General features: G+C 51.9%; 1 protein-coding gene across 2 annotated transcripts in view; it reads left to right on the top strand.

Moving 5' to 3' along the window:
• The window catches only part of rab28 (RAB28, member RAS oncogene family), a 222,850-nt gene that overhangs the window by 181,007 nt on the left and 19,634 nt on the right, over positions 1–22,209 (top strand). For both annotated transcript variants that reach the window (XM_072496385.1, XM_072496386.1), the window contains exon 6: positions 6,715–6,792. In XM_072496385.1, the coding sequence (XP_072352486.1) occupies positions 6,715–6,792 (78 nt within the window). The remainder of the gene's footprint in view (positions 1–6,714; positions 6,793–22,209) is intronic.

The following is a 22,209-nucleotide window of genomic DNA, read 5'->3' as shown; positions in this document are numbered from 1 at the left end:
GCTACAGTCCCCATTCTACCTGCTCTCGGGACTGCCTACCCCCTGGGGTCAGTGCTTGCAGCGTCCCCTCAAGTTCTGAGTGCTTATACACCAAGGCCCTACAGTAGTCGAATAGTCCCCAGTACTTGCCTAACCCCTCTTTAACTGATTTGGGGTTTGGGGAATCTCTAAAATGGCCGCCTTCCTTTCTACTGGGATCTTCCTTTCCCCGTGTAATCTTAAAATAAAGTTTTAAAAATCCATAGTCTTTGCTATATGAAAATCCCCAAATCTTAAATTTGATATGTAGTAAGTTTACAGAGAAAATACGGAAATCTCTACAATTTGGAACTCATGGAGCAAAATGTTTAAATGTAGATACATCATGGCTGCCTCTAATAAAGGAGCACATGGCCTCAATTCACCGAATGCCTAGTCTTCGCATTTCAATTTTAGATTCCTTTGTTCTCTCCTCTTTTTCTTTTTTAACCGACCAAGACTATGCCGAGTTCAACTAATCATTTACAAATCCCAATTTATACATTTTGATTTTGCTTTTTGTTTACTTCCTGAGAATTGTGTTCTAAATAACTTCCACAATGTTAATCATTATTACTGATTTTCTAAAGACCTTTCAAATTCTTACCCTATTTTAAATCTCACTTTTAACTGCCCCTGTATACCTCCTAATTGATGTACAACTTCGTTTTGCAAAACACAACATTTTAAAAACTAGGAATACCAGAGGAAGTTAACAAATTCTTATTAAACACACACACTCATTCATTCACCAAGATCTCCACTCAAACGAAAGGAATTCAAAGCATCATACTTTCATTCATCTCAACCAACTGGACAATAAAACTTTGACTTTGCATGTTTTTTCCCCTTCAAAACTGTAAAGTAAATTTAAACATTCCTGAAACCTCCTTTTTTCGGATACTGTTCTGAATTTTCCAAGTCCCTGGTTTCCCCTAGTGGCCATTCATCTCCCAACTTTTCCACTCATAAGACATATCTCCCCTAACAAAATTCAACTTTAATCAATTCTAATTGTACGGCATTGAATTGTCTCCAGAACATTCCCTCAATGGTCTTAACTGAATTGTCTGTAACATTCCCTCAACCCATTAAAGTTCTTAACCAAATTAAAGTGTAATTCAATAAAACCAATTTTAATTTTCAACATGCAAACTGAATTCCGAGGCACATTCCCTCAAGCCCTAGCTGAAATGTCCCCTTGAATTCCCTCAGTTAAATAGCCCTCAATCGTTCTTATATCGATTGAAATTAGTTTTCTAATCCGCCAGACTGACCTTTGATTTCGTCGAGACGACCTTACCTGACCATGTGCGAGTGATTAAACTTCATCAGACTACGAGACAGAGGAAAACCGACATGGTCATTTTACAGCTACTCACGTCATGGGCCCATTTCCTCTCTCTGTCCGAGATCAGTTTAATTCTAATTTCACAGATGACCGGTGGTCGACTGTAGAAATCCCACCGCTGCCACCAAATGAAGAAATTGAGTTCTTTCTGTCCAGTCTGGTCTCAATCAAAAGGCTGAGTTCGGATTTAGAAAGTCCTTTAATTTATTTCAAATAGCTTGCAAGCTTACACTCCCTCTGATGAAGGCAGGAGATCCATGTCTCTTGAAACTCCCAGAGCGAGTGAGACAAAGGGAGGCAACACATGTGGTCTCATGTACATTCATGCAGTATCAAGTTCCACATACACGAATACAAGATTCCGATAGGCCCTTTCCCTGACCTGGTCATATAATCTAACTGCCACTGATTCTGACAGGCTCATTACACATTCCTTTCCTTCCTCTGGGACTCTACCTCCCAGCATCCTTTGTAGCATCCTTTGTGCAAAGAGCCAGTCCTGATAGCCACCCCTCCCCCTCTCGCCATGCTTTGCCCATCTCTTTGTTCACTCCCTGCAACCTGAATTAATGTCCATGATGCACTATTCTAACTGGTCATCCCAGTCTAATGCTCTTTTCTTTAGTTCAATTCCTCAAAGGGGATCAAAGGATAATGGGGGGGTGGGGGGGGGGGGGCGGGGGGGGAGCGGGATTAGGCTATTGAATTGGATAATTAACCATGATCATAATGAATGGCGGAGCAGGCTCGAATGGCCACCTTAAGCTCCTATTTGCTATGTTTCTATTAAATGTTTGCTTCATTGGTACAAGGCAACATGGGGTAGAAATTCATTTTGGCCCATTTGGTGTGTGTCATGCTTACCAACTAGGAGGTTCAGGGCCAGCTTGAAGTTAGGCCTCTGGTCTCGTGGCCATTATCTAACACAGCTGCCAGCGACTCTCATGCCAACAGCAACTCAAAGGTAAGTCCTGAGGCCAACAAGGGGTGGAATCAATTCGTCTATTATGGATTTGGGGGAGCATTCCTGCTCCTACTGATTCCATGGGAATGATTTTGATTAGACTTTTTTAAACTTATTGTTTTGGCAATAGCCACTCTTTTGGCCACAGCAGCTACTAATATGTTCTGAGCAGAACAGGCCTGGCTCCTCATCCCAAAGCAATTTCTGTCAGGGAGTCCAAAATAGGTAATAGACGCCTCAGTTACTTATTTAAGGGGCCTGAAGCATATTTTGTAAAAAAAAAAAAAATGACCCTCACCAATTTGGGCTTGGATTTTAGTCAGGGAGTTGAAGGACACATTCCACAACACATGTTGATACTGCCTCTCAAAAGTCAGAATTTATTTTTCGGTAGAATATTATAATTTGAGCTAGTTTCTATTAAGCTAGAATGCATTTTAGTTCACTTATTATCATACTTATCATGCTTATTATCATACAAGTTCTGAATGTTACATTGAAGCTTTGCATTTTTCATTCTTCATACTTTCAGAACAATTCAAGGTTAACTAAAATGATGTTTATTATTACATTATGTGTCACAAGGCTTTGGGGTCCAGCCCCACTCCAGGTTTTACGTTACTGTTGGGATTGTTGAATATGAATTAGCAAATATCCTACATTAAATGGTTACTGTGAACTGAACTTTTGCTACTGAATCGGGTAGCTTGAATATGGAAAGTTCACCACCATAGGTAGACCTCGAGAGCTATTCTGAGATTAAATAAAGTTCTCAATGTCTATTATAAAGTTGAACAAAATGCCCATTTAATTAATTTAAATCCTCTCAAGTGCTTATTCCCTTATTTGCATTCATAACGTCATATCAAAGTTAGTGATCCTTTAAAACCCTCTGAGCTGTCAATCATACTCCGAACTTCTAACCCTCCACTATGATGATGGTAGGTTAAAGAAAGTGGCCAAGCATTAATAATTTTCTAGTGGAAATACTTGAAGTTATATCAACGAACAGCTATTAAAACTTCTAGAACAGTTTTGTTAATTCTTTCTAACACATGACAGCCTTTTTTTCAATTTTTTCAAGGGCTGGCCATTTAAATAACTTGGTAGCTTGACAGTTTTACACACCTTATCCGCCCTTCAAGTGTATTTACAACCTTTCCAAAGAATTGTACCTCCCCTACTGTGGGATAAGACCCTTGCTGCAGTAAAAGTTGGGTCTGTTTAGAATCAGCACCGGGTTCAAATAACAACTCTGTCAATATGTTGTGGCAGAATCAGCTGTAGCAATGAATGACTCATTATGGGATATTGGGATCCAAATTATATTTCGCTTATAAGAAAATACATGTAACAAAATTGACTTGCATTATGCTGCATTAGAAAACAAAGTAATTTCTGCAGGTCATTCCTTCCTCAACCTTTCCATGTTACATTGGGTCTTAATGGTGGTTGAACACACTTCATATCAATCAACTTTTTTTGGATTTGGCATATGTGAACAGTTTGGATCTCCTTATCTAAGGAAAGACATACTGTTATTGGAGGCAGTCCAACGAAGGTTCACTAGGTTGATCCTGAGCATGGTGAGATTTTCTTATGATGAGAAGTTGTATTGTTTGGGCCTTTGCTGATTGGAGTTTAGAAGAAGCAAAGGCAACCTTATTGTGACATATTAGGATACTCAGAGGCTTGACATTTAGGATGCGGAGAAAGTACTTGATATGTAAAATACTGCGCATCATAAACTTCCAATATGTCTAGGTCTAATTTAAATAGGTTGGACAGTAAGTTGCAATGAGGAAATAAGAACCTTACAAATGATGATAGATAGGTTAGGAGGAATAGGTTAGTAGAGTGGGCCAAAATGTGGAAGATGGAGTTTAATGTGGATAAGTATCATCCATTTTGTTCGGAAAAATGGAAAGGCAACTTATTATCTAAATTGGGAGAGACTTGGAGCGCTCCGCTGCAGAGGGATCTGGATGTTCTTGTGCAGGAGTCGCAGAAAATTAGCATACAGGTGCAGTAGGTAATAAAGAAAGCAAATGGAATGTTAGCATTTATAGCTAAAGGAATAGAGTATAAAGGTGAGAAAGTGTTGATGCAACTATACAAGGCATTGGTGAGACTGTACCTGGAATATTGTGCACAATTTTGCTCCCCTTATTTGGGGAAAGATGTAGTGGCATTGGAGGCAGTTCAGAGAAGTTTCACGAGATTGATTACAGAGAGAGCGGCACAGTGGCACAATGGTTAGCACTGCTGCCTCACAGCGCTAGGGACCTGGGTTCCAGCCCCAAATGACTGTGTGGAGTTTGCACATTCTCCCCCTGTCAGCATGGGTTTCCTCCGGGTGCTCCAGTTTCTTCCACAACCCAAAGATGTGCGGGTTAGGTGGATTGGTTATGCTAAATTGCCTGTCGTGTCCAAAAGGTTAGGTGGGCTTATGGGGTTACAGGGACAGTCATAGTCATAGAATTTACAGTGTAGAAGGAGGCCATTCCGCCCACCGAGTCTGCACCGGCCCTTGGAAAGAGCACCCTATTCCCGTAACCCCACTTAACCTTTTTGGACACTAAGGGCAATTTAGCATGGCCAATCCACCTAACCTGCACATCTTTGGATTGTGGGAGGAAACCGGAGCACCCGGAAGAAACCCACACAGACACACGGAGAACATGCAGACTCCACACAGACAGTGACCCAAGGCGGGAATCGACCCTGGAGCTGTGAAGCAACTGTGCTAACCTCTGTGCTACCGTGCTGCTCACAAGGGAAGGGAAGGGTAAGATAGGAGACATTTAGAGGTGGCTGGGAGAACAGGGAGGTGAGCAGGTGATGAAGATTAAGGAACTATAGGAACGGGAGCTGGGTTGGGAGATAAACTGGGGAGTATGGAGTGAGACGCTCGGAATGGTAAATGCAACCTTCTCGTGTGCAAGGATGAGCCTAATAGTTTTCAAGGTGGTACACAGGGTACATATGACTTGGGCAAGAATGAGTGGGTTCTTTCAGCGGGTGGCAGATGAGTGCGAGAAGTGCGGGCGGGGACCAGCGAATCACACACACATGTTCTGAGGCTACGAAAAGTTGAAGAGATTCTGGGCGGGAGTGTTTGCGGCGCTAGCAAGGATAGTGGGGGAGGAAGTGGAGCCGGACCCTTTCGTGGCGATATTTGAGATATCTGAGAAACCGGAGCTGATGAAGGGGAGGAAGGCCGATGTTGTGACCTTCGCCTCTCTGATTGCCCGGCGACAAATCTTATTGGAGGGGCGGTCAGTAACACCACTGGGGGTAGCGACCTGGCTGGGTGACGTATATAACCACCTTCAGCTGGGAGGGCAGGGAGTGGGCATGGATAAGATGCTCTTTCAGAGGATTGGTGTAGACCCGATGGGCCGAATGGCCTCCTTCTGCACTGTAGGGATTCCATGAGGGGTCTTACGAAGAGAAATTGAGCAGTTTAGCTCTATACTCTCTCGAGTTTGGAAGAATGAGGGGAGATCGAATTGAGGTATATAAGACGGTAAAAGGTATGGATAAAGTAGACGTGGAGCAAATGGTTCCTCTTGTGCGGCTTTCTAGAATGAGTGGTCGTAGTCTCAGGATCATAAACAAAATCTCAGGACATAGTCTCAGGATAAGTGGTAGAAAATTTTAAACCGAGATGAGAAACGACTTCTCTCAAAGGTTCGTGAGTCTGTGGAATTCGCTACCCCAGAGTGTGGTGAATGCTGGGACAGTGAGTAAATTTAAGGAAGAGTTAGTCACATTGTTAATTAGTAATAGGTTGAAGGGTTCCGGAGAACAGTAAGATGGTGGAGAAGAGGCCATGATGAGATCAGCCATGATCTTATTGAGCAGTGGAGCAGGCTCAAGTCGCTAAATTTCTTACCCCTGCGTCTTGTTCTTGTGTTCTAAGAGATAACTATTCTGTCAAATTCCACCTTCCAGCTCTTGGTCTGTCTGCTTGTGGGTAACAGCACCTCAAGCACAAATCTGGTGTTTTTGATTAATAAGGGGTACTGGGGAAAAGGCAAGAGAATGGGGATGAGGAACATATCAACCATTTTTTGGGGTTGTGGAGAAGAAACCCACGCAGACATGGGGAGAATGTGCAAACTCCACAAGGACAGTAGCCTGGGTCCTCAGCCCCATGAGGCAGCAGTGCTAACCACTGCGCCACCGTGCTACCCCTTCATATCTATCATGATCGAATGCTGGTGCAGACTCGATGGGCTGAATAGGCTAATTCTGCTCTTACATTTTATGGTCTTATAAATGTCTACTGATTGGGGGATAAAAGGGATGAATCTGGTATTTTGCCTGCTGTATCTGTTTGCTTATTTCTGATAATTTAATCTGTTCTTTTTTGCAGGTCTTCCTCTGTTTTCAAAGGTTTGCAGCTGACATAATTGGTATCAAGCTAAATAAAGCAGAAATCGAACAGTCACAGGTATTGTAAAGACACTGATGAATGAATTGTAACATAAACCTAATGTTTATTTGTTAAATTCTTTCACTTTACTCAATATTTTCACTTTCCCTAAGGGTTTTTGTCAGGATTTAACAAATAAATAAATTAATATATAATTTGTGGGGCTATCCCAGAATTGATTTGGTCAAGGCTGAAGTCCATCTATGAGAAACATAATTTCAGTCACGAGTGACGTGTTTATGAATCCGTTAATATCCATTTAGGTTGGCATAAAATTATCTTTTTTGCCTTATGTCCACCAAAATAAATGGTGATATCACTTTTTTAAGCTAACAGTGCACAAATTGGAGCTAAACATTCCCTTTGCCATCCAAAAGCAATGAAAAAAAATTCAAAACTGTAGTAAATTAAATTTAGAAACCATGCAAATCATTGTACTTCTGCACATTAGTTTTCGGGATACAAGCAAGTTGCGTTTATTGCCTACTATAACATACACTTTTCAAAGCTGTAGAACATCTCTGGATTGAGTAAAGCTCGCACTGTTAATCTTGCACCAGGAGTTAATTTATGTTTGTAAACCTTGTGTTATCTGCCGCTGCCTTTTAATGAAATTGTACAAAATAGGAGCATGAATAGACCATATACCCCCTCGAGCATGTATCGGCATTCAATAAGATCATGACTGATCTGACTCGCTCCACTTTCTTGTTTCGCTGAGAGATATGGGCCGGGATTCTCCGATCCCCCGCCGGGTCGGAGAATCCCTGGGGGGGAGGCGCGTATCCCGTCCCGACGCCGGCTGCCCTATTCTCCGGCGCCGTTTTTCAGGTGGCAGCCGGATTCCCGCCACGTCAGTCGGGGGCCGTTGACAGCGGCCCCCCAGGCGATTCCCCGGGCCCCGATGGGCCGTGCGGCCATCCAGTTTTGGCCAGTCCCGCTGGCGTGTGTTACTCAGATCCCACATGGCGGGACCTGGAAGGTAAGTGTGCGGGGGCGGGGGGATCCAACCCCAAAGGGGCCCCCCATGGTGGTCTGGCCCACGATCAGGGCCTACCGACCTGCGGGTGGGCTTGTTCCGTGGGGGGACTTCTTTCCTCCGCGCCGGGCCCCTGTAGGGCTCCGCCATATTGCCTGGGGGACACAGCGGGGAAGAGAACCCCCGTGCATGCGCGGAAGTACGCCGGCCGGTCTGCGCATGCGCTGAAATACGCCGGCCTGTCTGCACATGCGTGAAAATACGCCGGCCGGTCCGCGCATGCACGAGATCAAACTGGCCATTCCGCGCATGCAGAACCCGCGCCGGCTGGACTGGCGCCAACCCCTCCGGCGTCCACCTAGCCCCCGAAAATTCGGAGAATTCCTCACTTTCGTTGACTCTGGAGTGATTGGCGCTGATTTTCCCGCCGGCGTGGGGCTTAGTCCCCAGAAGGGAGAATCCTGCCCCAAAAATCTATCTATCCCAGCCTTGATGCACACTCAAGAGGATGGAGCGTCCACAACTCTCTGGAATAGAGCATTCCAAAGGTTCACAACTCTGAAGAAATTTGTCTTCATCTCAACCCACAATAATGGACCCCTGTCATGTGGCTGTACCCTTGTGTTCTAGATTCCCCAACCAAGGGAACAACCTCTTAGCAGCAATGCTGGTAAGCCCCTACTGAATCTAGCAATCATTTTTCATCTAAACATGAAGGAGTAAAGGCTCAAATTACTCTGCCTATCATCATTGAAGAACTCTTTCATTTCAGGAATCCATCCAATTAACCTTTGCTGAGATGGTCCACTCCCAGAGGGAGGTGGCCCACTCACTGGCTGAGGTGGCCCACTCACTGGCTGAGGTGGCCCACTCACTGGCTGAGGTGGCCCACTCACTGGCTGAGGTGGCCCACTCACTGGCTGAGGTGGCCCACTCACTGGCTGAGGTGGCCCACTCACTGGCTGAGGTGGCCCACTCACTGGCTGAGGTGGCCCACTCACTGGCTGAGGTGGCCCACTCACTGGCTGAGGTGGCCCACTCACTGGCTGAGGTGGCCCATTCACTGGCTGAGGTGGCCCATTCACTGGCTGAGGTGGCCCATTCACTGGCTGAGGTGGCCCATTCACGGGCTGAGGTGGCCCACTCACGGGCTGAGGTGGCCCACTCACGGGCTGAGGTGGCCCACTCACGGGCTGAGGTGGCCCACTCACGGGCTGAGGTGGCCCACTCACGGGCTGAGGTGGCCCACTCACGGGCTGAGGTGGCCCACTCACGGGCTGAGGTGGCCTACTCACGGGCTGAGGTGGCCTACTCACGGGCTGAGGTGGCCTACTCACGGGCTGAGGTGGCCTACTCACGGGCTGAGGTGGCCTACTCACGGGCTGAGGTGGCCTACTCACGGGCTGAGGTGGCCTACTCACGGGTTGAGGTGGCCTACTCACGGGTTGAGGTGGCCTACTCACGGGCTGAGGTGGCCTACTCACGGGCTGAGGTGGCCAACTCACGGGCTGAGGTGGCCCACTCACGGGCTGAGGTGGCCCACTCACGGGCTGAGGTGGCCCACTCACGGGCTGAGGTGGCCCACTCACGGGCTTAGGTGGCCCACTCACGGGCTGAGGTGGCCCACTCACGGGCTGAGGTGGCCCACTCACGGGCTGAGGTGGCCCACTCACGGGCTGAGGTGGCCCACTCACGGGCTGAGGTGGCCCATTCACGGGCTGAGGTGGCCCACTCACGGGCTGAGGTGGCCCACTCACGGGCTGAGGTGGCCCACTCACGGGCTGAGGTGGCCCACTCACGGGCTGAGGTGGCCCACTCACGGGCTGAGGTGGCCCACTCACGGGCTGAGGTGGCCCACTCACGGGCTGAGGTGGCCCACTCACGGGCTGAGGTGGCCCACTCACGGGCTGAGGTGGCCCACTCACGGGCTGAGGTGGCCCACTCACGGGCTGAGGTGGCCCACTCACGGGCTGAGGTGGCCCACTCACGGGCTGAGGTGGCCCACTCACGGGCTGAGGTGGCCCACTCACGGGCTGAGGTGGCCCACTCACGGGCTGAGGTGGCCCACTCACGGGCTGAGGTGGCCCACTCACGGGCTGAGGTGGCCCACTCACGGGCTGAGGTGGCCCACTCACGGGCTGAGGTGGCCCACTCACGGGCTGAGGTGGCCCACTCACGGGCTGAGGTGGCCCACTCACGGGCTGAGGTGGCCCACTCACGGGCTGAGGTGGCCCACTCACGGGCTGAGGTGGCCCACTCACGGGCTGAGGTGGCCCACTCACAGGCCGGGCCGTCCCAGGAGACGTACGCCAACGGGAACCCTCGTCGCAAGGCAGGAGTCACAGCAGTCCGCCTCCACTCCTGCTGTACACTTTCCGTCTACATAGGCATAGTGTTGGAGCCCATAAGGCCAGAAAGTTAGACAACAGTTAAGGTGGCACGGGTGCAGGGCACAGTTTAGTTACAAGGGCTCGAGCGCAGGCTGTCTATATTTGTTCGCAATAAACGCATGTTCATACCGTTCAAACCTGCCTTGCTAACCAGCTGCTTTAAATGATCTGTTTATCTCTTTCAATTTCTTGACTATTTTTTATTCTTTGAGGGATGTGGGCATCACTGGGAAAGCCAGCATTTGTTGTCCATCCCTTATTGAACTAAGTGGCTTACAAGGTCATTTCAGAAGACAGTTAAAAGCCAACCACATTCCTGTGGGTTTGGAGTCTCTACATTGATAGTTTCATGGCCACCATTACCAAGAATAGCTTTCAATCACAGATTTAGTTAATTCAATTAAAATTCCACCGGCTGCCATGGTGAGAAGGTTTGAACCCATGTCCCCAGAGATAGGCGCCTGGCTTACTTGTCCGGTGACATTATCAAGACACCGCCATCTTGCCTTCTGGTTTTATAGGCCAGTTGAGTTGGCAATTTCCAGGCATGAAGCCTTGGGGTCAGATCAGGTGATGTTTCTATTTCTCAGCCTCACATTTATGCACGTTAAATTTCATCAGGATGTTACAATTTAATAAATGTTGCCATGTACTTTTTCGGGATGGTGGACTGACGAATATTTTATTGAGGCAATTAAATATCAATCGGCAGATTTACTTTACAAATAATTTGTGAATTTGTAGTGAATTTTAATTTATTTTGCAAAACAAATCAAAATATACTAGCACTGTTATCAAGCTAAATCTGTTATTTAACCTCTAATTTTCCCCAAACTGCCCACTTTGAAGCTTAAAGTTTGATTATCAGCTGTCAGCAGACTATGACAATTTCCCACTTATTCTTTCTTAAATGAGCACAGTAAGAAGTCTTACAACACCAGGTTAAAGTCCAACCGGTTTGTTTCGATGTCACTAGCTTTCGGAGCGCTGCTCCTTCCTCAAGTGAGGAAGGAGCAGCGCTCCGAAAGCTAGTGACATCGAAACAAACCTGTTGGGCTTTAACCTGGTGTTGTAAGACTACTTACTGTGCTCACCCCAGTCCAACGCCGGCATCTCCACATCATTTCTTAAATGAGTTTGAAATTAAAAGCTTGACCTCTGATCTGACCGCAAGGCTTCATGCCTGGAAATTGCCAACTCAACTGGCCTATAAAACCAGCACCTGATTGCAGCTTGTTCTTAAATATTTCCCATTTTTCTGGTATATGTCTTCCAAACATTACTGTGTTCAATTAAAATTCAGAGTTTATTTCAATGTTTGAAGTCAGCTTTTTAAAGCATTTATTATATTCATAATTAATATTTTTTGTAAAACTTAAGTTGGAGAGATGGACAGGAGAGTCCAGTTATATTTAGTTCCAGGTTTTGTTCAAGCTACAGCCCGGTTTCCATAATTGCTACCACATTGTAAACCTCTCAGATTTTAGATCTTCTATTTTATTTGAAGCATGCCTTTCAGTGACAGAAACATTTGATCACCTTGAACTCCAGTCCATGTTTACATTACCCACTTATCATTTTCTATTTTCACTGCATGAGGCAATTCTCATGATTGAAATCTTGGGCAAAATTCTCCGTTATCGGCGGAAAGTCCGCCGATCGGCGCAAAAAACGGGGCAAATCCGACTTGCGTCACGTCGGGAAAATGGGTCGATAGTCTCCGGCCCGAAATGGGCTAGCAGCGACGTAACGGGATCCGCGCTTGCGCAGTGGTTCACGCCGTGCAGCGTCATACGCGCTGCACGGCGTGACGGCTCATAAGGCCGCGCTGCTCCCCCCCCACCCGACCGGAACACCCGACCGCAACACCCGACTGGATGGCTGGCCGTCGCTCAGCCCCGAGATTCGAGTCACGCGATGTGGAGGCGCTCCTGGACGCGGTGGAGCAGAGGAGGGACGCCCTGTATCCCGGGCACGGCCGCAGAGTTGCCCCACGCCACAGCTGCCGTCTGTGGAGGGAAGTGGCAGAGGCTGTCACCACTGTGGCCCTGACACCACGGACAGGCACCCAGTGCCACAAGAAGTGAACGACCTCGTCAGAGCAGGCAGGCTGAGCCTCCCCCATATCCCCCCCTCCCCCATATCCCCCCCTCCCCCATATCCCCCCCTCCCCCATATCCCCCCTCCCCCATATCCCCCCTCCCCCATATCCCCCCTCCCCCATATCCCCCCTCCCCCATATCCCCCCCTCCCCCATATCCCCCCTCCCCATATCCCCCCTCCCCCATATCCCCCCCTCCCCCATATCCCCCCCTCCCCCCCTCCCCCATATCCCCCCTCCCCCATATCCCCCCTCCCCCATATCCCCCTCCCCCATATCCCCCCTCCCCCATATCCCCCTCCCCCATATCCCCCCTCCCCATATCCCCCCTCCCCCATATCCCCCCTCCCCCATATCCCCCCTCCCCCATATCCCCCCTCCCCCATATCCCCCTTCCCCCATATCCCCCTTCCCCCATATCCCCCCTCCCCCATATCCCCCTCCCCCATATCCCCCCTCCCCCATATCCCCCCCTCCCCCATATCCCCCCCTCCCCCATATCCCCAAGTGAATCCAGCCCTAACCTTAACCTCTGCAATGCACGCGCAACCGATGGCGTGCATTCATATACCTGCCTAACAGTGTTGCCTTTTACCCCTGCCACCCCCCCCCCCTCCCCAACCACAGGAGAAGCGCGCACACAACAATAGGGAGCATGTGAGGACTGGAGGAGGCCCCGCTGATGAGAGGCCACTGACCGAACACCAGGAAAGGGCCCTGGAACTGGCTGGTGGACCTGAGGACCGGGAGGTTGCTGATGCAGAGGTCGGGGGCGTAGTAGCAAGTGAGCCACCGACAGCCCGTCCCCATATCCCCCCTCCCCTATATCCCCCTCCCCCGTATCACCTGATCACTGCCTGATATCTAAACATGCATGCTTAATTGTGTATCGCAGGACCAAACGTCGAGGCACCCATCCCCGCAGATGCACACCGCCCGCAGGATGCCCCTCGGAGGCCACGGGAGACGGAGAGACCCGGACCCTCCGGCATGCAACGCCCGCAGGATGCTCCTCGCACACCACGGGAGATGGAGAGACCTGGAGCAACAGGGAGACGACACCCCCGTCACGTGCGGGAGCGACCACCCAGCGATGAGGGGGGCAGCCACAGGCCCCCGTCACATCCGAGCCAGGACACCACTACCCGGGACACCACTACCCGGGACACCACTACCCGGGACACCACTACCCGGGACACCACTACCCGGGACACCACTACCCGGGACACCACTACCCGGGACACCACTACCCGGGACACCACTACCCGGGACACCACTACCCGGGACACCACTACCCGGGACACCACTACCCGGGACACCACTACCCGGGACACCACTACCCGGGACACCACTACCCGGGACACCACTACCCGGGACAGCACTACCCAGGGCGACGAAATACCGGACAGTGACTCAGAGTGGATGGGTGGAGACGAACCCCCACCCCAAAGTGCCATGGACTCAGAGTGGGACGAAGAGCACGACACAACGCCACTGCTGTCACCAACACCCTCCACCATCGCAGAAACACTCACCTCGGTTGGGCACTTTAGTGATGAGGCGTCTGTTACACTCACTGGTGCGCACAACACAGCCGTCCCGGTACAGCAGGTGGAGGTAGGAGCAGCAGAGGGGCCGGGCGGTCGGAGAGCAGCCCAGCCCAAGTGAACATCTGCCGCCCAGATGGATCCCGGGTTCCTGGAGTTACCACACCCACACATAGATCCGATGCAACCACCGACCCGGAGACAAGCGAAGAGGGTGACGGGCGGCTTGCGGCGGCTGCGGTCGCAGGTGGAGGAGTCCACCCGCGTCCAGGAGCTGGGAGTGGTGCCGGTCATGCGTGCCACCCAGGCCGCCACCGCACGGGTGGCGTCCGCGGTGGAGGCAATGGGTGCGACGGTGTCAGACATGGGGAACGGTTTGCGAGGCCTGGGGCTTTCCGTGCAGGCGGAGGCTGTGGCCCAGGAAATGGCTGCCCTCTCACAGGAGGCCATGAGCCAGTGCCAGCGCCAGATGGCAGAGGCGCTCAACACCATAGCCCAGTCTCAGCAGGCCATGGCCCAGTCTCAGCAGGCAATGGCCCAGTCTGAGCAGGCAATGGCCCAGTCTCAGCAGGCCATGGCCCAGTCTCTGCAGGCCATTGCTGAGGGCACGGCGCCAGTGGCCATGTGCGAGCCGGCGTCGCACTGTCACAGACAGGGTTTGCCAACCCCCTGGGCTCCATGGCTGCAAACCTGCAGACCCCTGTCGATACCAGCATGGGCCTCCAGGACTGGCAGCCCCAGATGTCGGGGGGGGGGCGTCGGATGGCCAGTCCGTTCGCATCCCCCACCCATGTAGAGGCCTGGGGGACATCGGGCACCCCGAGGGAGGAGGAGGTGGTGTGGTCCGTCCCGGCTCCCTCTGTAGGGGAGGTCCCGGTACACCGCGACACCTCGGACTCCCCCCCCCCCCCCCCCCCCCCTTCCGTCCCAGGTGCATCGGGTGGGCAACGGGCAGGACAGGCTGGCAGCTCGCCATCCCAGTCGCCCGGGCCGCAGCCTGGCCCATCTAGGCCAGGACGCCCCAGGAAACGGCCGCCAAAGGGATCCAGTGTCAGAGGGCAGGAATCACAGGAGTCCATTTCCAGTTCTGCTGTACCGTCTGGGGAACCACGTAGACGTAGTCAAAGGGCCCGTAAGGCCAAACAATGAGACACTGAGTAAGTTGGCACAGTTGCAGGGCACAGATGAGTTTTAGGGGCTAGGGTACGTGCATGAACTCCTTTGGTTATTAAAGTCAATGTTACACCTACAGAAGCTGCCTTTGTGCTCTGTCCAAAGTGTGCGGGGGTGTCATGTACGTTGAGCGCAAGTGTGTGTGTGAGGGGTGGTCTTACTTCAGCCCCAGGTGAGTCTGCCCCCTTCCCCCTGGGCCTTCATCAACATCCCCCCGGGCAGAGGACGGGACCGTGCGCTGCAGTGTCACAGCCGCATGCAGGGATGGTCCGGGTGGATGGTGGTACTGTGGCCATGGGTCAGACATAGTCCAACGATGTAGAGCCAGGAGCTCACCGCAGGCGGGTTGTCATCATCCTCCATGGCCTGCGATAGACACGCGTCCACCCGCAACTGTGTGAGCCCAGCCCGTTGTGCCGCAGGTGGATCGGCAATGGGGGGGGTGGTGGTGTGCATGCGGGTGGGGTGGGTGGGGTTGGGGAGGGGGGTGAGGGTGCTGGATGGGTGGATGGGTGGGGGGTGGGGGTGGTCGGCTGTTGCCATGGTGTGCGGTCTGTGGCCATACTACCCAATTCCCACGCCCATCTAGTCAGTGAAGCGGGCGTCTATCAGTCTGTCCCGTGCCCGCTGGGCCAGCCAGTAACGGTGGACAGCCACCCGCCTGTGTCTACCCCGTCTGCCCTGACCATTACCCCCATCCCCCTCATCTGGGGAGGACTGCGCCTCTTCCTGCTGCTCCTCCACTCCGCCCTGCCGCCTGCCCCTCTGCAGCAGCCTGCGCCTCCTCTCTGGCACGCTCCTCCTCCTCCTCCTCCTCCTCATCCAGGGCAACATAGACATGAGCGGCTGCCGCCACGGCGGCCAACATCGCTGGATGATCTGAAAACATGACGGCCTGGTGGGGGGAGGGGAACGACAACATGTCATCATTGCCCATGTCCCCTCCTCCCCCCAGCCAGGTGGCATGGACCGCATGGGTCCAACTGTTGGAGGCTGGCACCTGGCCAGGTGGACCAACTCACTTGCACTCCCATCCCCCTCCCCAGCAGGGACCACCCCCGGCACGGACCCCCCCCCCCCCCCCAACCTCCACCCCGGCACGGATCCCCCTCCCCGGCATGGACCCACCCCCCCAACCTCCACCCCGGCACGGACCCCCCCCATCCCCCTCCCCGGCACGGACCCCCCCCCCCCCAAACTCCACCCCGGCACGGACCCCCCAACCCCCTCCCCGGCACGGACCCCCCCCCCCCCAACCTCCACCCCGGCACGGACACCCCCATCCCCCTCCCCGGCACGGACCCCCCCAACCTCCACCCCGGCACGGACACCCCCAACCTCCACCCCGGCACGGACACCCCCATCCCCCTCCCCGGCACGGACCCCCCCCCCAACCTCCACCCCGGCACGGACCCCCCCCATCCCCCTCCCGGCACGGACCCCCCCCCCCCCAACCTCCACCCCGGCACGGACCCCCCATCCCCCTCCCCTGCACGGACCCCCCCCCCCAACCTCCACCCGCACGGACCCTTCCATCCCCCTCCCCGGCACGGACCCCCCCCCCCCCCCCCATCCCCCTCCCCGGCACGGACCCGCTCCACCCCGGCACGGACCCCCCCCATCCCCCTCCCCGGCACGGACCCCCTCCCGGCGCTCCCCCTGAGCCCAGCCTATTCTAACCCCCCCGCCGCACACAAGCCGAGACACACCTCTCCTCACGCCTTCAGACTGCGGCCACGCCATCGCCTGCCCAGAGCCAACCTCCCAGGCCGTTATGCACCTCCACGCTAAATTAAGGAGGTTTAATTTACGTCGCCGTGAACGGTCATCAAGTCGACGGGACTTCGGCCCATCCGGAAGGGAGAATATCGGCAGGCCGAAAATCGGCTGCCTTGCGCAGACCCGTGACATTCTCCGCGGCAGCGGCGACATTAACGCCCCGCCGACTTTTCTCCCTTCGGAGACTTCGGCAACCGGCGGGGGCGGGATTCACGGCGGCCAACGGCCATTCTCCGACCCTCTGGGGGGTCAGAGAATGACGCCCCTTATGTCTCAAAGTAAAATTATGGGGCTGGATTCTCCGTTAGCTGACTCCGATATCGCAAAATGCGATCGGGCGGAGAATAGATTCCGACGGTGAAATCGAGGCAGACGCCGGTTTCATGCCAAATCGGGATTCTGCAGCCCCCTGAAAAACGTCGAAATCGCGACACCCGCCGCGAACCTGAAAGTACAGTAGGGCATGTCATTAGTGGTCCTGATGACCGATTCTCCAGGGCCTCCACAATTCAGCGCTTCAGATGGGCCGAATTTGCGACGGCGTGTTTCTAATGTGTTATAAAAATATGTGAACCTGGCGTGCTGGCTGCGGCGGCAGAGAGAGGAGGTAGGAAGTGGCGTGGGGTGACCGCGGGCTTCCGGATCGGACACCGGCCATGATTTCTGCTGGGGGGGGTCGGGGGTGATAGGCCGAGCAGCCGGGGAGCCCCCAACAGGACAGGGGCAGTATCCAGGCACCGACCGCCATTACGGCGGCCTTCTTGCTGGCGGGGTTCGTTGACGTCACCAGGATAGACTGGATGCATGTCACCCTACGCCTACTGGCGGATAACAGGTCGTTGTTCGCAAACAGAAAGGGCTACTATTCGATGAACGTTTGGGGAGGGGATGCTGGGGACGGTCAGAGTGCTACACGGTCCACCCACTGGGCCTCACTCGTCCCCCATCCCCCACTCACACTGGCCAGCACTGACCGCCCCCATCCCCGCACCCATACCCATCAGAGAGAGCACCAAGGCAGATTTGAATGGTATGAACATGCGTTTATTGCGAACAAATATAGACAGCCTGCCCCTGTAACTAAACTGTGCCCTGCACCCGTGCCAACTTAACTGTTTAACTTTCTGGCCTTACGGGCTCCCAACACTATGCCTAGGTGGTTCCCCAGACAGGAAGTGTATAGCAGGAGTGGAGGCGGACTGCTGTGACTCCTGCCTTGCGTCGAGGGTTCCCGTTGGCGTCCCGTCTCCTGGGATAGCCCGGCCTGGATGGGCCCAGCTTCTCCTCGGGCATCCTGGGTAGCGTGGTGTCGCCCTGTTATGCCCACTGTCCACCAGATGCACCAGGGACAGGAGGTGTGGGGGGGCGTTCAAGGTGCTCCGGTGTTCCGACACCACCCCTGCAGGAGTCACCAGCACGGGCCTCAGCATCTCCTCCTCCGTTGGGGTGCCCGATGGCCCCTGGGCTTCTCCATGGGACGGGGGTGCGAGCGGAGCCACCCCCTGAGGCCCCCCCGACACCTGCCGCTGCCAGTCCTGAAGGCTCTCTCTGGTATCGACAAGGGTCTGAACGTTCGCGGCCATGGAACACAGGAAGTGGGCCATCTCTGTCTGGGACTGCACCACATCACTCTCTGTCTGTGCCACCTCAGCCAGTGAGTGGGCAACCTCAGCCATGCTAACAATGCATTGGGAATGATTCAAAAGTAATGACGTTATATCAGAGTTGGTGAGGCAGCATTTGAAGTACTGTGCAGCTCTGCCAACTTTAAATAAAAAGGACTTGAAAGCACCGGAGAAAGTGTGCTATTTACAAGAGATTACAGGTTTGAAAAAGATTGAACAGGTTGGGACTTATTTCTGCAGAAAATGTAAGACTTAGAGGAGTGGTGACTGGATAAAAAGCCTTTTGTGTATGGGTCATTCAGAATATATGTGCACAAACTGTTTTTACTTGTGATCGAATCCAAAACTAGTTGCTGAATTTTCATAGACGCTGAACATGGGAACGGAAGCGGGGATGGTGCTGAAAATACTGGCACTCGGTAGCATGTTATTGTCGCCCTCTACTAGCTTCAGCTGACGAGACAGACAAATCAGTCATAATGGGGATTATACTCAATACAAACTTTATTCAGTTCACTAAGACTTTAGTTATGTGCTTATTTGAACAGTTACATAAGTTTCAAGACTCACAACTTGAACTCAAAATGCTGCCCAATAGAGAGAACTGACCAAGCCTGCTCTGGAGGTGTGCTCAGTTCTGAGTTTCCAAACTCAAGGTCCCTTTTTGCGAATGTTGCTTGCAGGGTTATCACTGCTTACATCTCGGAAGATTATTTTTGTAAGTTTTTCATTTATAGTTCTTTCTTACAAACAATCCTTTGCCACGTAGGCATCAGGGGCGGGATACACTCAGCCCTGGGCCGGGCCGGAGAATCCCTGCGACCGGGCCACGCCCCCCCCCCCTCCCCGACGGCGGCACGAGATTCTCCGCAGAGCCCGCCCGCGGGGCGGGGTGTAGTGAGGCTCCGACCCCAGGGGGGGCCTCCGATGCAGCCCGGCCCCCGATCGGGGCCCACCGATCAGCGGGCCGGCCTCTCTGTCCCCCGGCCTCTTTTCCTACATGCCGGCCCCTGTAGTCCTGCGCCATGTTGCGTCGGGGCCGGCGCATTGAAGGAGGCCACCGCGCATTGGCGCCGGTGCTACTGCGCTAGTGCGGATCCCGCGGCGCCCAGGTCACGCCAGGATCAGCAGATGGAGCGGCGTGAACTGGGGTAAAATGCGACGCCGTTTACGACGGCGTGGACACTCTGCCGCGGGATGGGAGAATCCCGCCCCAGTTGTCTTTGGGGAGTCTTGTTTTCGCTGTTTCAACACAAAATGTGATCCGTGAAGTGTCCAGATGTACAAGTTGTTTCTCACAAAACTCATTATGCTGAGTTGCAGTTTTCACTGTGTGTTGGCCTCTTTTACCATCATGCCTCACTGTTAGCCTCATTTACCATCATGCCTCACTGTTAGCCTCTTTTACTATCATCCCTCACGACACAATGTTAGCCATTTTTCCTTTCAACAATGTCAATGTCACGGTATCAATCACTGCCAGGAATAATGAGCTGCATGGGGGGATGAGTGGGGCAGGAATCCTGCTCTCTTTCCAATTCAGGTCAATTAGAATAGTTTAAAATCAATGGAGAGCCAGTCATGACTGTCCCAGGGTATCACTCCAGCTCCCTAATCACCTCCCCCTTCCCCCATTGTTGGAAAAGAGAGCAAGAATGTCAAGGACAATTTTGTGGCCACCTGCCTCAAGGAAGGCTTTAGCCAACAACGGGGGCACAGCTCTCTCATTTTGGGCACAGTGACGATGAGGGACAATGCTCCCTGCAGGAAGGGCATTGGGCATCAAGAGGACACAGGAGAGGAAAGGAGGGCAGCAAGGCAATGGAGCCAAATCCTCAACACAGGTGATTGAAAAATGTTGCGGCAGAGCCTGTGACTTTTCCGGCAGATGATCATAGATTCCTGTGCTCCCAAAGCCGAAGACCTTGCACCTCACAGAATTGGTTACCATGCCCTGTCAGTGGCCATAAAAGTCATTGGGCCTTGGATTTCTTCACTTCCGGGTATTTCTAAGGATCAGCTGCAGAGCCTTGCCTCCATTGCTAGGTTCCCTTAGGTGCAGCAGAATGAAACCTATGTGCCCATCAAGGCACTCAATAACCGGCCAGTGGGACCAATCTACAGTAAAGACTTGCATTCCCTCAATCGTCGACCAATCTCTGACCACAACAAATGCTTCCTCCATGTGTGCGAGCATTACCCTGGCTGCTGCCATGACCTCTTCATCCTCAGTTCGTTCAGGCTGCCTCCAATCTTCATTTCCACCCCTAAAGTGTGAGGGTGGATCCTTGGAAATACGGAAAATCTTTTGAAGCAATGGCTACTGACCCTACTGAGGGAGCCCCAGACCGAGGCACAGAGACAATGCAACCAATGTCATCTACTCACCCATGACATTTCTCTTCCCTTGGTGAAGTGGAAGGCTTTACGACAAACTGCAAGATCTCTCCCACAGGGCAGCCAGCAATGATGGCTGCCGTGGGATGTCACTGTATCACACAAGAAATGATCATTTCAAAATGGAAACCAGAGAGTAAAGGGAATAATGGGATCCGCTGAAAGGCTGAGATAAGGTGGATAGACTGGATGGGACTCAAGTGAAGTATAAACACCTACACAAACTTGTTAGGCCAAGTGGCCTGCTTCTGTGGTGTCTATTCTCTGTAATTCTATGGTTATGATCCTTGGGTAATGCAATCATGTGACCAGATATTGGGCTACAGAGCAATTTGTGATCATAAGGATCAGCTTATAGGAAAAATGGGGGACATCAAACCTGAAAGATTATTGAGTGGTAACCTAAAATTTGTAAAGTCACTTTAGTTTTGAATGTTTCTGAGTAGACAGGTCCAGTTTTGATCCATGGACTCTGCTGAATTAACTTACTTTAGCTAGGGGAGAGGTGATTCATTACAGTGTTAGATGAGGGGGCGGTGGGAGTGGGGAGCAGGAGTTTTGTCCTATTAATTGCTGATTGATTTCTGCTGCTCAGCTCTGTTTTGTTGGTCAGGATGCAGTTTGTTGTCATGTTCTCTCCCCTGTAAATAAAAACCTGCTGACATACAATTTATAGGCTCACCTATGAAGAATACTGAAGTTGTTTAGACAAGGTACAGAAGGCTGCTTCAGTAACCATGCCCAGTATTAGCTATCAATCATGGGAGAGAGGAAGATTTTTTTGAAAATAAACTTACCATGGTCAGGATTTATTGAGTGTAGTTGGAAAGGGCAATTGACAATTATACCGTAGTGTTTAAAAAAAGTTTTCAGGTGTAAGAAAAATAACGAAAATGTAGTTATTCAAAAGAAGGTGGTTCTGTAAATTAGCAATGCACATTCCTTTGTTGACTGAAAGAGGTGATACTAAGAAAAAATAAATATAGACTATCACTTATGAATGCATTTTTCACAAAAATGTAGTTTCAGTAGACAGCAAGAACATTCTAATACTTTGGGATGTTGATTTTAGGTATGTGCTGCAGTGACAAGCATTTACTCCCAAATAGATATGTTATCCGGGAAGTCTGGGGCCTTAATGATATGTTTCCCTAGCTTCCTAAGAATCCATTAGTCTTTTTCTGGGATTGTTTTGGTGGAGACATGTTGGCTCTGGAAAATGTGGGGGTCATTCAGTATGTTGTCATCCAGCCTGACCTCTTCACACCCCCAAAGTGTACTAGGGTGATATGGCAGATTCAGCACCTTATTTTTGGATGATGAAGTATCTAGTTTTATTTCAGTTAAACAGTTACCTTGGCACTGAAAGTTTGATTAGTTATCAACGGGTAATACATTTTTCTGCTAATAACCTCTATTGAGAGATTCCTTTTCCATACCCTGT

The sequence above is a fragment of the Scyliorhinus torazame genome, chromosome 3 (assembly GCF_047496885.1).
Source record: "Scyliorhinus torazame isolate Kashiwa2021f chromosome 3, sScyTor2.1, whole genome shotgun sequence".
Classification (NCBI taxonomy): Eukaryota; Metazoa; Chordata; class Chondrichthyes; order Carcharhiniformes; family Scyliorhinidae; genus Scyliorhinus; species Scyliorhinus torazame.
Note: the sequence above shows the minus strand (reverse complement) of the source record. Positions and strands in the feature narration are given on the sequence as shown.